At 41.3% G+C, this 16,829-nt stretch overlaps 1 protein-coding gene across 1 annotated transcript; it reads right to left on the reverse strand.

Annotated features, from left to right (window-relative positions):
- Nucleotides 1–613: 613 nt before the first annotated feature.
- NIT2 (nitrilase family, member 2) lies at nt 614–15,281 on the reverse strand. Its single transcript, XM_004675251.2, has 10 exons — nt 15,223–15,281; nt 11,905–12,023; nt 10,590–10,710; nt 9,554–9,642; nt 7,267–7,360; nt 6,690–6,764; nt 5,296–5,374; nt 3,677–3,775; nt 1,524–1,579; nt 614–788 (listed from the first exon to the last, which is right to left on the reverse strand). The coding sequence occupies exons 1-10, from the start codon at nt 15,248–15,250 to the stop codon at nt 697–699; spliced, it is 852 nt and encodes a 283-aa protein (XP_004675308.1). The 5' UTR covers nt 15,251–15,281; the 3' UTR covers nt 614–696.
- Nucleotides 15,282–16,829: the final 1,548 nt, after the last annotated feature.

The following is a 16,829-nucleotide window of genomic DNA, read 5'->3' on the forward strand; positions in this document are numbered from 1 at the left end:
AAAAGAAAAAGGCTTTCAGACACCCCTATTTAAAAAAAAAAAAAAAAACTTGCAAAGATTCACACTTTAGTTACCTTGACCAAATGTCCACCCACTGCCATTTCCCTACGTGGCACATCACTGGTACAGTCTTTCCCCTAACTCTAAAGGGTCTAAAGCTGAAACATCTCTCTCATCAATTTGAAAACCGTAAGTCGTGAGGAGGGTAGGGCTGTCATCTCCTTTTGCAAACACCAAAGATCTATCACCATGCTTCCCCATACTACTCATAGACCAAACATCTAACTTTAAGCTACTGCTTGAAAAAGACTAGCACCAGACTAAGTTTTCTACATAAGGAGTTCCAGCTGCAGCAATGAGATAAGAAGTTCATGGTACAAACAGTTATATTAGGTTAAAGAATTACCAGGATACCAAGACCTGCTACGTTTACCAACTTCTTGAAGCAACTTAACTTCAAGAGGTTTAGAGCTGTCCCTCCACCCCACTCAATGCCACCTAAAACCATTTAACGTGATGTTGACACACTCAGTGTGCTGACACCCTATCATCTCAATAGAGAACTCCCAGGAAGGGGAAAGGCTGAAATTTTAAAAAGAAGAAAAAAAATCTCCATTAAACAATTTAACAGGGAGGCGGTGATTATGTTGTAGAATCATTATCTTCCTATTTCATGACATGTTGGAAACTTAAACCCTAGGGCTTTTTTGCTTCTACTGCATAGAGGTCTGAGCGCTTCTGGTTATAAATGGGTATTTGTTGGCGTATTTCAGCCAACTTCTTCAGGTCTGCAAAGACAGAAAAGTGCTCTATTAATAAGATGTAATACTGGCTTTCTAGGATAAAGTCTATGCCAGCAACTTGGAATTCTTTGAATTGATGATCAATGCTTTTCCAGCAGAAAGATTTCAATGAAAAGGGCCAAATGACAAGAAATTTAAGTATAATATTTTGGAGTCTTTTGAGCGTGTGTAAATAAAATAGAGCTGGAGGCTGTTGAGGGCCCAGCCCTAAACACATCCAGGTTCCCTAGCATGTTTCGCCATGCCCAGGCTACTCCTGAGAAGTTGAACCACCGCTTACATTTGAAGAACTATCTGACTGAAAATATCATTTGCATAGAGCATACCAAAGTGTGAATTAGTCCACCTTTTTTGCACATATAACAACTCCCAACTTGGGCAATATGGTTCCACCTAGGCTGTAGTCTTAATATTAACTCCCAAATAAATATTTGTGTTTCTCTTCAATCAATCATAACTGGGGATTTTTTCCCCCAAACGGTATTAAAAAACACTATTGCTTCAGCAAGTAATTCAGCAATACAGCCCTTGTTTAGACACACACAGATGGCCAAACATTGCACCAGGAGTCATGTCAAAGAAAACTGGACAAGTTAGGGGTGAGACTGGGGTGGGAGAATAAAAGGAATCCCTCCAGGTGACATGGATGTCACAAGTATGCAACCTAGCCTCAAGGCAAAGGGTACACCAGAGGCCTAAATGGAGCCAGTGAAATCTTACCTATGTCTGAATACAGGATGGTTTCTTCAGTGCCAGCTTTGGCAAGGACCTCCCCCCTGCAAAAGATTTTGAAGATGAGTGGATCACTAAATGTGTGCTGATATTCAAGATACCTCTTTTTTCCTGTCCACTGCACAGACCAGAGGGAAAAGAATCTAACCTTTAAAATAAGAGATGTAATTTTCTGTTCTAGTTTTTAAGTAATTCTTGGCCCTATGGCAAATCATCTGTCATCTCCATTTCCTAAACTACAAAGTGAAAATAAGAATTCTGTGAGAAGTTAGTGAGAAAATTATGGAGTACGTTTTATAAACTGAAAACTGCTAGGAAATGGTAACTATTCTGTGTAAACATTCTGTGTAAACATCTGAGAATAGAGTAATCTATAATCAACAGAATTTCCATCCTGGCCCTAAAGGAGTGCAAGTCAGCAAGGCCCTTTACAAGAGTGGTTTGGTTCTGCTTCTTTATCACCTGGAGATGGCAAGGCCAGGCATGGGAAGGACTGTGCGACCTCTGGTCTTTTGCTGATGATACCATGTTAGTGGGTCTCAGTTTTTGAGGGCAAGATTTCAACCTCTGGGGCTGGATAGAAGTGGTAAGAGGAGCTCAGCTCCTCTGGCATAAGCCCTTCACTCAGAAACAGAAATGCCCCTTCATAAATTTATAGAAAGGCTGATCTACAAAACTTTCCAGTGTTGAATCATGTGGGCTTAAAGCAGGGCTTTAAAATTAAAACCGAAATTTTTCCAAGGAATAAAATAAATTAATATGACATAATAACTGGTTCCTTTCCCTGCTGGCCACAGATTTTTGGCACAAATAAGCTACAAACACTATCACTGATGCAATTTAACTGACCCCTTTTCGATTCTTTACTATTTCTTTCCCATTTGCCCTATCATTCAAAGATCTCTCTCTGTGTTAACCTCAGACATCAATCCCAGTAAAGTCAGTTAAGCTAGAGGGTTCCCAAACCCTACAGATGGAATTCTAAATAGGAAGAAATTAAGTAAATTTTACACAACTACTTCACATAAGCAACAGCCAGCTTGATCAGTGAGAAAGATTTCATCAGAACTAGTGAGGGAGTAGGGCTGCTCAAAAGGCCAGAAAGTCATCATTAGCATCTAAACAGAGAAAGTTCAAGTTTGAAAAATTTCTCAAGCCAACTTAATCCTCCAATGCCCCCAAACCTTATGCATAGGAAGCTCACTAGGCATATCTACTACTGATTGTATTTTCTAAGGCTTCCCCTATCACACACTTTAATCTTTGGAATCTCTAAAGTCACAACTTTTAGGGACCCAACAGTGACATTTAACCATTTTCAGTCTTGTTATTGATATATTTATCATGAAATTATATCAGTGTGTGTGTGTGTGTGTGTGTAAAATCATACGAATGTTGAAGTAGTATGGAATGAATGTTAAATTTCCAAGTCAAAGTCTTTGTTGACTACAAGTTCATTTTGGCTTCTTTATCCTGAAGTCCACCACTATCAACTGGGCTTAAATAGAAAAAAATCTCTGAGAGTTTAAACTGATATCATGTATGTGCTGCGTACACTCTACAAATTCAGTAGATCAAAGACAGTAAATCAACATGACTCTAAGTGTATATGAAATTGAGACTTTCATGTTAGTTTCACTGAACAATAAAATGCTCAGCCCTCTCACAAAGGACTCGTTTCACAGGTTTCTTCAACTGAACTCAACTCCCCCTCGCCCTCCAACTTTAATCATGTGTGGGGGGCAAAATCCTCACCCTGTAACTCCTGGAGTTACTCCCCGTTTAAAGTTTAAATTTTAACCTGAAGCTAAGAGGAGTTTGGGAGCCTCTTTTAATAATCCACCCTCCCCCCAACCCCCATCACTGCTGTGTGATCCACATCTGCTTAACAGTAAAAGTACTTAAAAACCCAGAAGAGGGCTAAGATCAAACAGCTAATCCAAAGAGCAAGATAATTTCTTTCTCCAGAAATTTCTTTCTCCAGAGTTTCAAGTAGAAGCTTCTCCAGCAAAACGTAGAGGCCTGGGAGGGGAGGGAGGTGGAGTGGAAGAGCAGAGCTGTTCAGGAAACAACAGCCTGCCTGCCTAAGCACCATCTCTCTGGAGGTCCTAGTGAGCCTAAACCCACAAAGTCAAACTCACCAAGGAGACACCACGGTGCTGTGTCCCCAGGCAACATAGGAAGCTTTGTCATCCCGGGCAGGAGATACCGTGGCCACGTATACCTGATTATCAACAGCACTACACGAAGGACAGAAAAGAGGTAAATCATACATTAGAGATCTGCAGCACTTTTCTATCCCATGAACATATCATTCTTTTATGCGGAAGACAACATCCAAAGGCATGGAACCCTCTCTTCAAAAACTATCTTACTGCATTAAGTCAGTTCTTAACTAGGACCAATTTTACCCAACAGAAGGCATTTGCTGTTATCTGGAGAACTTTCTAACTCTCCAGGACATACTTTATTTTACCTGGTGGGTAGAGACCAGGGAAACTGCTAAACACAATGATTTTGTCCAAAACATCAATATTTCCACAGTTGGGAGACTCAGGCCTAAGCCAACCTTTAACATGTAAAGGAGCCAAAGTTTTCCGGTTAGGCTTGTTAGGGAGGCCAGAGGGCTGACCTCAATGGGGCAATATACCTTGCAGGGTGGCATGGCACTGCCAAGCCAGTGGTGGCAGTCCCATTATCTCAAATCAGGTAAGAATTTCAGGTGGCACCCCAGGTACACCACGCCACCTCACCTGGAGTTCTTGGGGCCCAACAAGATGTATGCTACATCATCCTAGTGCCTTCTAACCACCTCTTGCTTTTGAAAAGACTGCATTTATTAATATTCATGATATCATATACCCTAGCCCACTTTTCCCCTCACAAAGAAAAGCCTCTACTTTCTGCTCCAATAAAAATCACCATCAAGTGCACGGGACTGTGGTGATGGCACATGGGTGACTTGGTGATGGGAAACCCACGAGGATCACAATTGAGATTAAAAAAAAAAAAAAAAGTACAAAATGATGTAAAAATAAACTATTATATAATTTTTTTAAAATCACCATCATCTTACATCTGAGATGAAAAAATGCACAAAATGATGTAAAAATAAACTATTATAAAAAAAAATCACCATCATCTTTAGTGGCTCTGGGTGGCAAGAAAAAGTACTGAGTGGGAAGAGGAAAAAAGGAGCTTCTAGGCAGTATAAACTTCTTTTATGTAGATCTTGGTTGTAGGTAAATGCATATCTAAAATTTCACTGACTTCTGACTTAAAACTTGTGTGCTTTTTTTGTAAATATATTATACCTCAAGTGAAAAAGATTTAATGAAGAAAACCATGATCACTGATGAATATTTCACGGTTTGCCAGGCACTTTACACACACTCACACTCTTTTCCTTCCTGCTTTCATCACTCCTCAGTCATAGGGAACTAAGAAAACCACAACTCTGACAAGCCAATGATTCCTATACAGTGTCCAGGGCTTATAGGTTAGAAAAACAAGGGATTACAAAGAGTTTCTTGACAAAGTATCTCCATGCAGAATGATGTGGAGGACAGGGTAGTGCAAGAAACACAATCTGAGCAGCACAGAATCAGCTGAGTGATAATTCATCTTTTCCAAATCAATTTTAATGTCAGGGCACCCGGAGCTAGGGCATGTCAAGAAGATTGGTACTGCCAATAAATTGGAAATTCTGCCACAAAGAAGCACTGAAATACTTGAAGATATGCTTGAGATGCTTTCTTACCGGCCTCGCTGAAGCAACTCCCAGTGAGCTGGTCCAGTGGTCATATTAAAGGCTCCAGGATACACCAATAACTGGCAGTCTTATGGAGAGAAAAGCCGAGGAGTGGAGAGAATGAATACCCAGCCACGCTAGACCCTCCCTTTGTTCTGTAGCTAGTGCGGACCAAACTCAAACTTTCCCAAGCATAAAAAGACATCAGTCAAGTCACTATGTCAGCAGCATTATATTACAGCTCTGAATTTTTATAAGAACACACTTGAGGGCCCTCCCTGGTGGTGCAGCGGGTTAAAGCACAGCACTAAGAAGCTAAAGCCACTTCAGCATGAGTTCAATACCCGCCCGGGAGGTGATGCACATGGTGCGGCAGACCTCTCCTGACCCGCCCGCTGGTCCCCTCAGCAGTGTACTTCATCGATCTGCCTGTTCTGCACCCCACTCTGTCTCTGGTGAATCCTCTCACCACCCCTGAACCTCTGGCCTGTACCCCAGTTCTGTAAGCATAAATAAATTTTAAACACACACACACACTTGAATTACATACAGACATACAAGATTTGACCAAAATCACAATATGTAGTTCACTTTTAAAAAGTGTAATACTATCATTCAAATTTCTTTCAGCAATATAGTCCACTCCACACAGCCAAGGACCAAGATTATAATGCTCTTAAACTGACCTGGGGCAGAACAGGTGCTCTAATACTTACGATAAAACTCAACAGAAATTGCTGACCCAGGGATCATCCCCACCCCCTCCCCTTCTGCTGAAGGGACAGTGAAGCCATTAGCATACACTTTAAGCGAAAGTCAAATAAAAATCAGAAGTAGCTTCAGCAATAGGGATAATAATAATTGCTGAGTACCACTTGAGGGGCTTTACAAGTTCTCTCTCCTTGATCCTTGAACCATTACTATAAGAAAACTGAAATATACACTGCACGAGAGATTAAATGATTCACCCAAAGTGTGCCACGTAAGTGGAAGATTTGGAATCGGAATGCAGATTTTCTGACTTGGCTCTTTGGCAGCCAGAACAGTAGCATAGGACTGCTCTAGACCAAAATGTCACTGGCTTCACATGTACTGAACTCCACAACTAGGACTACAGATGGTGGAATTCCTGAGGGGTAGACCATGTCTTCATGTTTATTGGGCTCAGAGTGACTCTTTCCTACACTGTAGCATGAAGGCCTTGAAGGACAGAGCAGACACTTGGCACACAGCTCCTGCCTCGGCTGACTGGTGTGTTGACTACAACCCTAATACACAATCAAAGTCTGAGAAGCTAGATGGAGGTAGGAATATTGAGCCCTCTTCCAGTTCTTCTCTATCCCAGCCTGAGCGGCTCAGAACCCAACCTCCATGGACTTATACAATGCAAAGGCAGTGCTCACCTCTCTGTGCGTAGACTTGTGCAAGTTCCGCAAAGCGAATGTCGTAGCAGATGCCTAGGCCCACTCTGCAGTAAGCTGTTGTCACAACAAAAAATGCACAAGTGAAAAGCTAACCATCTGCTGCATGGTGTGGCAGGGAAGAACCTCCCTGATTTAACACAAAACACTGATAGGGATACATTAACATATGGATGGAGACAATTTATAAGCTTAGTATTCATATTTGGACTCCACCTCATAAATGTATCCTTTACATCAGAAGAAATGAAAAATTCATTCTAACTGAATTCTCATTACCTAAATGAGAGGTGTTCAGTCACAGTCTAACAGTCTAACAGCCTAAACTATCATATTAATAAGAGCCTGTAATCAAATGGAAGAGGAAAATTATGTCATGGTCTACCTGTCCACCCAGCCCACCCTTTCTAGATCTCTGACAAATTCTCTGCCCTTCTTACCGCTGGCCTTTTAGTCAATTTATGTAAAGAATGAAGTAAAGACATAAGAGGAAAACAAAGGAATACCTAATCCTTTTCTATTGGCTCTGCTAAAAGAGCTGAATTTATATGGTACATACGAGTATTAAATGTGGAGAAACTATCACCAGGACTCAGTATTTTAGATTCTTGAAATGTAATTTTTCCAGGAACATCAATGTCAAACAGATGGATCTGCATCACAAAAAAAAAAAAAAAAAATCTGCTTATCTGTTTTCCAGAAGTGTTCATGCATTAGTAATAGACAATTCTCCATGGCCAAACCTGGAGATGCTCTAAGATAAACAGAAACAACCAGCACCCTCAACCTGTCCACAACCTATCCCACAAGTTGACTGGCATCTTATTAAAATGATTTCTAGTACAGGAAACTGAAAAAAAAAAAAATGCTGTACATTTAATGACCCTTCTTTTCTAGCTGGTATGCAAATCAGTGTTCAGGGGCCTGCCTCAAGGGCAAGAAGTTTTTCTCAATATACTCAATGTAAATGCTAACAAGAGACTTCTCAGAACCACATTCACACTCAATCATTGGCAGGAAAGGTAGAAAATAGGTGATTAAAAATAGGTAAAAGATCTTACAAAACAAAAGCAGCAATACATGAAAAAAAAATACATCACTTGCAAATTGAATTTATTCAAGGAAAACAAATGTTACTTAACATCAGAAAAATCAATCAATGCAACTCACCATACTAATAAAAAATACTCATATTAAGAGATGGACAGAAAGCATGTCCTAAACTTCTACATCAATTCTTATTTTAAAAAACAAGGAAATTCTCTTTAACCTGCTCTCCCTGGTGGTGCAGCAGGTTAAAGCACAGCACTAAGAAGCTAAAACCACTTTAGCATGAGTTCGATCCCGGACCGGGAGGTGATCCACATGGCACAGCAGATCGCTTCTGACCCACCGCTGTTCCCCTCAGCAGTATACTTTGTCAGTTGGCCTGTTCTACTCCCCACTCCTTCTCTGGTGAGTTCTCTTACCACCCCTGCACCTCTGGCCTGTACCCCAGTTCTGTATGCACAAATACATAAATCTTTAAAAGAAAAAAAAAAAAACCAACAAGGAAATTCTAGGAAGGGAAGCCTTTTATTTTCATAAGGACCATTTGCAAAATATCTAAACAAATATTGTACCTAACTGTGAAATTCTGAAAGCCTTCTCTCTGATATCAAGAACAGTGCTATTCAGTACTGTATCAAAGGTCCTTACCAAAGCAACTACGTAAAAGAAATAAATGAAAAGTGTAAGGATCAAAAAAAAAAAATAAATCTGCATTAGTCTCAGATAATATAACTGAGTGCCTGAAACTCTAAAGAAAGAATACATTTTTAGAATTAATGAATTTAGAAAGATTGTTATATATAAGATCAATATATTTAAATGGTTGTGGCTTACTTTATAGTACCAAGAAACAGAAAATGGAAGGTTATCAAAACCATCACTTAAGAATAAAGTAATCGTAAAAATAATATGAGAAAAGTTAAAAAAGAGAGTCTAAATAAACACAGGAGTATATCATATTTATGAACTTGAAAATGCAATACTTGAAAAAGTTGGGTTAGTAAGCCCAGTGTGGCTCTTCTTCCAGCAATGGGCCAAGTATTTTCTACCAGACCAGCTTCCTCATGGATAACTATGAATTCTGGACAAAATTAGAAGCACAACTCCTTAAATAAGAAATGGCTAAATCAGGCAAAAACTGAAGGGAAGTCAACACTTGGAACGGAAGTCAACACTAAGGGAGTTTCCTATTTGTTTACAGCTTTTTGTCTGAATCAAGGTCTAATTGCTGCTATGAGTGTAGTGAAAGTAATCCCTAATGATCCCAGCTTGCAGAACTAGAGGATAAGAGCTCCAAAGCAACTTGAAAGCCATGGGGGAAATCCTGAAAAGAAGAAAGCCAAAGAGGAAGAACCCTAAATTACACATACAACTCTGTCTAACTGCCCAACTCTAATCTCTGAATTAAAGATGGGTAAGGCAGACTCTAAACAGCCCAGTTAAAGCTAATCAACTTCAGATAAAAGAAATAGCTAGTTACTGATAAAGGAGAAAGGACATCAAGTAAACAACCTATTAAAACAAAAAATTTCAACGCTCTTCAGAAGCAAGTACTAGAAGTTAGAATCTCAATGATGCATAATCTAATATGTATTCAAAACACCATCCTAGACACAAAAACAAATAGGAAAATGTGGCCCAAACTCCAAAGAAAAGGCAATCAATAGAATAGACCCCCAGGAACCAAGAAAAACCACTACCTACTCAACTGTCACGTGTATAATAATGATTGAGGGATAAGAAACATCACAGTAAATTTTCAAGAGGCAATGAGACATACCACATTCCCTACTTACCTTTCTGTGCTTTACCAGTAAAGTTCCATCAGGCCCAAACACAGCACAAGTGTTATAGAGTTTTCCAGCATCCTCTTCAGGAATGGAGCCTTCATTGAGAAGAAAAACAGACAAACATTCTGAGTAAGTAGTCCTTTCTAATAACTTGACAAAGGCTTGATACATTTTCACTCAGGTCCACCAATAAAGTTTACAATCTTCCAATTATTTAATGATTATTCTTCTTGACTATAATCTTTAAAAGACAAATTCCAGAATGAAGATGAAATATAATTAGGTCAGGTATCAAAGAGAGGTTCTAAAACAACCAAATCATTTCTACATTCAGTTTTAATCTTGAGCAACACTTAAATCTTTAACACTGGAGCAACATGGATAATTCACTGTTCCTCAATTTAAATTCCCAGGTCCTGTAACAGAACCTTATTCAACAAGGCCTCAAGATGGAAATATAAGCTGTAAGTTTTTCCATCACAGAGGGTGTTCCAAGAAGTTCTATTTCTGCTTCTTTTCTCTACCTCTTACTTATTTCTAAGTCATAAATAGATGGATGACAATATAGAAGTAATTCTGTGTTCTAGATTTTTAAGCTAACAGAACATTCTAAAATTCATTTCAAAACTATATAAAGCTACCTTTAAGCATGTGCTTGCTTTATGGAAAAAAATTCTGCAACTCTGATATGGTTTTTCTTGCCACAGTTCCACCTGCTCCTGTACTCCCACACTTCTCTAGGGGAAAAAAAAAATCATCACTATCAGCTTGGCATGTGTCCTACACTATTTACTATGTCTTTATGTACATAACTGTATCTAAAAATACATAGCTCTCTTTGTGTTGAATAAGCACATCACACTGAACTTGTTTTTACCCCAGTTAATGGGATCTTAAAGATCTTTCTACATTTTTGCAGATAGAGCTACCTCATTCTTTTCAATGTCTAAAACACAGTTTACATTTTATTTGTAACAACAAAAATTATTCAGATGTTGTAATACTTAATTTAGGCCATTATACCTTGAGAGTAGGAAGTTACCTCCAATGAGATATATGCTGCATTCCTTTGCTACGTCAGAAAGCTTCTGTGTGGATTCACCAGGAATTTTCTCTGCATATTCAGGAAAATAAGTCGTACCATATGGAGAATTAAAGCATTCCTAGAACAATGTTGGCAGAGAAAAGGGGGGGGGGGGAAACATTAAAATACCCTGCCCGTTTTACAGTTCTGCTGCAAGAAGGCACAGTTGGTTTTTTCATCTCTGTTCTCAAAGGAGTAAAAACATAGGTGATAAGAAAACCAGTGACACCCACCAACTAAATAGTGCCTGTGACCACAGGCAGGTCTCAGCAGCTGAGCCAGGGTGGGCTAGAGCAGACAGGTCAAATTAGCTCACTTAGATCCTGCGCACCCAAGCAGAGGCTGGACCTGTCTCTGCCTCTAGTCTGCAAGAGAACAAATCTCCAACCTTGGGCACCCAGGATGCACCAGAGATGAGCTTACATACAGGACTTTGCCCATTTGGATGAACCCATGAGATCAATAAAACCTAAACCTGGAAAAATTCAGAAGCTTTGAAGGCCACAGAAGATATTTCATTTTTTCCCCAATGTTGACCACTTTCAAGCCTAAGGTGTTAAGAAATGTCCTTGTTATAGAATGCAGTTTCTCAGCTTCCTTTCTGCATTCATTCTGATGCTATAAAATCTTATTCCCCAGGGCTTATCTGTCTTCAACAGCATGGCGATCTATTAGGAAAACAAAACTGCTACTTGCTGACAATCAAAGATGGTCCAACCTTCAGCTGGTTTTGTTCTAAAAGAAATCCCTTAGAAAAGTGACCCAGCGTTGTTCTATTGACTTTATGATACAACAGGCTTCTGATACAAGCTATGCAGACGCTGTTTTGCACCTCTGAAGCTCTTGCTCCCCTGCTGTGTTGAGGCCAGTCCCTAACAGGCTTCCTGAGTGTTTCTAGCCATTTCCAGTTTTCAATAATTAAAAAAAAAAAATATTAGTGCTACAATCAGTGTTCTAGTCCTGCAAAGACTTAATAGACTTAAGTGGGTAAGAAATGAAGGCAAATACCCAAAGCACTGAATATTTTAGCTTTAGATTAATCCCTTGACCTACTAACATCCTAAACAGAGCAGATGATTCTAAACTTAAAGACCTATAATCATGTTAGTATATCCTACTGAAATGATAGGGCCATCTTCCAGATAAACATGGAACAGTGCTGCGGCCCCAAAGGACTTGCTGGATCTCAGGACAAAAAGGGACAACCAAAGCTAGCAGACGTTACTGTGCAGGGTCATATGTTCCAGAATTGGGTGACTGCCTCCAAACTTACCGGCAGGGAAACTATTTTGGCTCCTTGCTTTGCTGCCTCCCTGACGAGGCCACAAGCTCGAATGAGGTTATCTGATTTGATAGAAGAAACCTGAAGCTGAATTAGGGCCAAGCGGAAGTCTGAGAAAAATAAAACAACTGTTAGAAAATCTTGACAACGGAATCAAAAAAGCCAAAGGGGGGGGCCTCCCTGGTAGCCCAAGGGGTTAGAGTGTGGCCCTATGAAGCTATCTGCAGCCACTGCAGCACAACTTCTATCCCCAGCCAAACTGACCCACATGGCACAGCAGACCTCTCCTGTCTTGCTTGCTGCTCTTCTCAGGAGTGTATTTCAGTCAATGCACCTGTTCTGCTCCCCACTCTGTCTCTGGTGAATCCTCTCACGCCTCACACCTTTGGCCTATACCCCAGTTCTTGAATGCATTAATAAATCTTTAAAAAAATGCCAAAGGACACTTTTGTTCCCCAGGACATTTGTTAATGTCTAGAGACATTTTTGATTGTCACAATGGGGGTGGAGCTACTGGTATCTAATAGGTAGAGGCTAGGGATGCTACTGAACATCCTAAAATGCTTACTTAGCCCCCCACAACAGAGAATTATCCAGTCCAACATGTCAATAATGTTGATAAATCAGCATCTGAGATAAATCAGCATCTCTGAGCAAAATCTCATGCCAGGCACAAGAATCTGAAGTGAAATAAACAGAATCAGCTTCTTACTTATGAATGAGAACATGGCTTGAAATGACTGGTTTTGAACATAAAATACCTCTTTCTATTTGATCTTGAGCTTCCTGTCTCAAATCCAGGTACAGCACAGATGTTCCCTATCCCCAGCACAGAAGGTATGATTTCCTTCAGAAATCATACATCCACCACGAATGGGGACAGTGAGCCTGAGAGAACGGGAGATGCCTGTCTCAACTTTCCCATCACCAGCTGGGGCACAGTGCGTTGATCCAGCTGTTGACAGGATGGGGAGTCTGGTAGCTGGTGGGCTACACTTCTGTCTCTAGGGCAGGGGCACTGGGCAACTGTGAGGGTTTACACATCAAAGGAACACAACAGTAAGTGGCAAAAAAATGACAGTTTGAGAGACACTGCAGAAGGAAAAGTTAACCATACTTAACTGCTATCTTTCAGAAGGGGTTCCACACTGCCATTGGGGGCTAGGACCCACATACTTTTTATGTAAGATTTTCAGTGTAGTTTCTGTGACTTGCCTGGGCCCTGACTGACACACAGCTTTTGCTCATGGCCTGACAGGGGTCATGAAAATCCAAAAAGAATCCAAAGCTCATTATTACCTCAAAAGCTTGACAAAAAAAATCAGGTAGTGGCCCCTCTAGCTTCCCTACTACACCTCTGCTCTGGAGTCTGAAAATTCTGTAAGGGCACTGTCTCTTTCTGGGTGTCTCCTGAAGATATCCCTCAAATAACAAATATCTCTGAAAAGTCAATGTTCATAAACAGGCTTCTGAAGAAAGCCTGTTTAGCTCTGAGTAACCCTAAAAGTAGGAACATTTAAAAGTTCCATTTCTTGGTTTATTTAAATATAGTAAGAATTGCTAAATTCATCCTGATTGTTGTTGTGAAATAGTTCCAGAATCTGTATGAAAACAAAGGAAACTAAAATAGAAAGCAAAAGCAAAGGTTACTTTGGGGCAAACAAATACCTTGAGTGGGTACAAGTCACAAAGACCTGTTAAAAGTCTTAGAAACTGGGCTTTGACTGCGACCCAGGGAGGAAAGATGAAGTCCAATAGGACTATTCTAATGGGGTCTCCCTCAACTCACCTCACCCCACCCTGAACCAGACTTGGGGCTGCCTGGCATTCTGCGGATCACCCACTCAACAGAGGGGCTACATGAAGGAAACTCCACCACTAGGGAGTTCCTTGATTCTGAGGATGAGACACTAGTCACTCCATCTTCTCAGCTATAAAATGAATCAATGACTTGCTAGCTCCTGCTTGCCCTCATAGTCACCATCATCACTAACAATGAAGGACTTAGCAAAGTAAAAAAAGTAATAATAATGACGATGATGTGAATGAAGGAACCAACAAGGGAATAACAAAGAACATGCCATGTTTTACACATGTAAGCAGCTGTGGGGTACCACTAACATGTTGTAGGTGAGTAAACAAGACGCTTGCAGGGTAAAAACTGCACAGTCAATAACAAAGGGGCACAACAACAATCCAATCCAAAACTTGGAACTGTAAACAGGATGGGCATCCTATTAGTTGCTTGGGGAGTGTAACCTGAAAACACTCCTGGGGGAGTCCAATGCCATCCTCAATCCCATCAAGAACCACAGCTCTCAAGTGCATCTGCCCCTGTCACAAAGACCTGCCTCTTCCAGACAGCAGTCACAGCCAGAGGAGGTGGGTGAAAGAACTTCCACAGTTCCAGCACAAATACAGAGTCTGGGTGTAAATAAGAGAGAGTACTTCTACAAACCTTTCCAGCTCAGGAGAGCCTCACCAAACCCTCATGGGCAGTTTATGTGCATTTTAAAGGGCAGGCAACGGGGTCTAACGATTAAATGACTTGTTGACAAGGGAAGCTGTTGGCTGTGGCAAGATTTATAATAATTCTTATCTCTACGCTGAGTCCGAAGTCCTCCACTGCCTGTAAAATTACCTAATGGTACAACGTGGGGGACAAACAAGACTAGAAACTCACCCTGTGGGCTGGGCGAAGAGGGACTGAGTTACCAGAAATATCTAATCTAGAAGTGCAGAGACACCTGGTCCTCAGCCTCGCGCTCAGCAGGGCCTGCTGCGCCATGGGTGTGGGGGAGGTGCCGTGTGGACAAAGTCTCCAGACCTTACTGTGCAGCCCAACCCAAGAAAACAGGTGCTTTTTTTTCACGTAACGGGTTCAAATCACAATTGAGGACTGAAGCCAAAAAGCAATCCCAGGTGAGCAGTGAAAACAACCCCGTTGGTTTTTCCTGCTTTTACGCAAATTTAACAGTCTCAACGCAGGTGAACTGGAGGTGTCCCCGGAACTCAACCAGAAGCAGCGCCTCAAGCGACGCGTGAGGCGGACACAAGGGAAGAGGCGGTGCTCCCAGCCCCGCATGGCTCCCCCATCCCCCGCCCAAATCTGGACGACCAACGAGGGCACCCGCCCGCTCCCCCGCCTCCCCTTCCCGCCGCCCGCGCCCTGCGGACACTGTGTCAAGGAAGGCCACACACACGGTGAGGGGTTCAGGGCGAAGGCAAGAGGTAGGCCGGCCGGACGTTCCGGCAGCACCTCACCCGAAGCTTCCCTCAGGCCCGAGCTCCAGCCGCCGCGCCACTTACTGGCCATGGCTCTCCCGAGCAGCACCATGGGCGCGCCGCAGCCTGAGAGACGTCTGGGAAAATTGCTGGGCTCCGCGAAGGGCGGGGTAAAGCCGCGCGCAGGAGGGGGCGGGGCGACCGCGGCTGGGGCGCTCCCACAGCCCAATTCCCTCCCTTATTCGCTTGTTTTTACGCTCTGACCCGGGAGGTTATTTGCATTCCGGGTCTTCAAGTCGCTTCCTCATTGCTTGGGCTAGGAAGAATTTAGGAGTAACGGTTAATCACAATACAATCCTGAAAAAGGACTGCTCCCAGGCATCGGGAGGAAAGGGGGCGGCCCCAAACGGTATGGCGTGTTGATAGAGGTTTAACCGGCCTCTCAGGTTCGGCAAAAAAATCCAACCTCTTGTTGGCTAGATCACCTTGTAAGATGAAAGGTAATACCAAATGCTTTCGGCTGTTTGTTGATTGGGTTGGAATTAGCCAAGTTGATGCAGGCACTCAAATACCAGTGGATTCAACTGCAAGGCACCTAAATAATGGGGTGGGGGAAACAGAAGAACTGAGGGTTCAAACAATACAGGAGTTCCTCCAATAATGTTGCTGAGGTCAATGTGGTTTCCTTTTAACGGTGAAGAAAAAAATAAAGACCTTGCCACCATGGAATGAAATTGGAGGACCTCCTTAATTTACACATCTATTTAAAGTCACAGTCTCCACTAATGTATACATATTACTGTATCCTTAAGAACAAATCAACCTGGAATTTATTTGTAGCATTTTTAATTGTAGTTGTTTATATTTGTTTTGTGCTTGTCAGATTTGGGGATGAAAATCATAAAATGAATAAAAACTTGCTATTGTTTGAATACTGTAATAATTACATTGAAATTCCCTAGCATTTAAAAGATAGAGCCATTTTGTGGATTACTAGACTGAAATATGAGCTGTATATCTGCGAATTCTGTGCGATAATAGTATTGTTTATGCCAGTGTCTTTCTTCTGTGAAGATTCATGATGATTTAGGGGTGACATGTCACGTTGTCTTATTGACTTGAAAGTGGCCAGCAAAAAGAAAGTATGTGCTTAACTAAAAAATCAAGATAAAACAAGTACAACAAAATGTTCTTCAGTCTATGAAGATACATAATTGCTCACGGTATTATTCTAAGACTTTTTTTGTGTGTGTGTGTGACTTAGAATAAGTTGAGGGGGAATACATAATTGAGTTTTTTGTAGGTTCTTTTTATTTATAATTGAGGTAACTTTGGGTTATCCCCACTTACATATTTATTACTGACGCAGCCTACTTACAGCAGAAGTATACAAAGAGGAAGCATCCATAAAACATAGTGATGCTTTCATTGTGGTATGTTAAGACACTACTGATCTTGATACAGCGTTAACGTGTGCCATCACACATGTGATCCTTTACATCTTGGTTCTTCAGTGTATCCTCTTGGAATTGCACCTGATTTTCTTACCAGTTTTCATCAGAATCCACTGGGATGGATAATTCTTTTGTTTCTTAGCCAGGAATTGCTTGATTCTGGAAGTCTGACCAGATATAGCAAGGAAAAGTCAAGAGCACACAACCCAATGGCGAAGAAAAGGGAGGTTTAACAGA

This window comes from Condylura cristata, unplaced genomic scaffold (assembly GCF_000260355.1).
Source record: "Condylura cristata isolate star-nosed mole 26May11 unplaced genomic scaffold, ConCri1.0 scaffold00003, whole genome shotgun sequence".
In the NCBI taxonomy this organism is placed as follows: domain Eukaryota; kingdom Metazoa; phylum Chordata; class Mammalia; order Eulipotyphla; family Talpidae; genus Condylura; species Condylura cristata.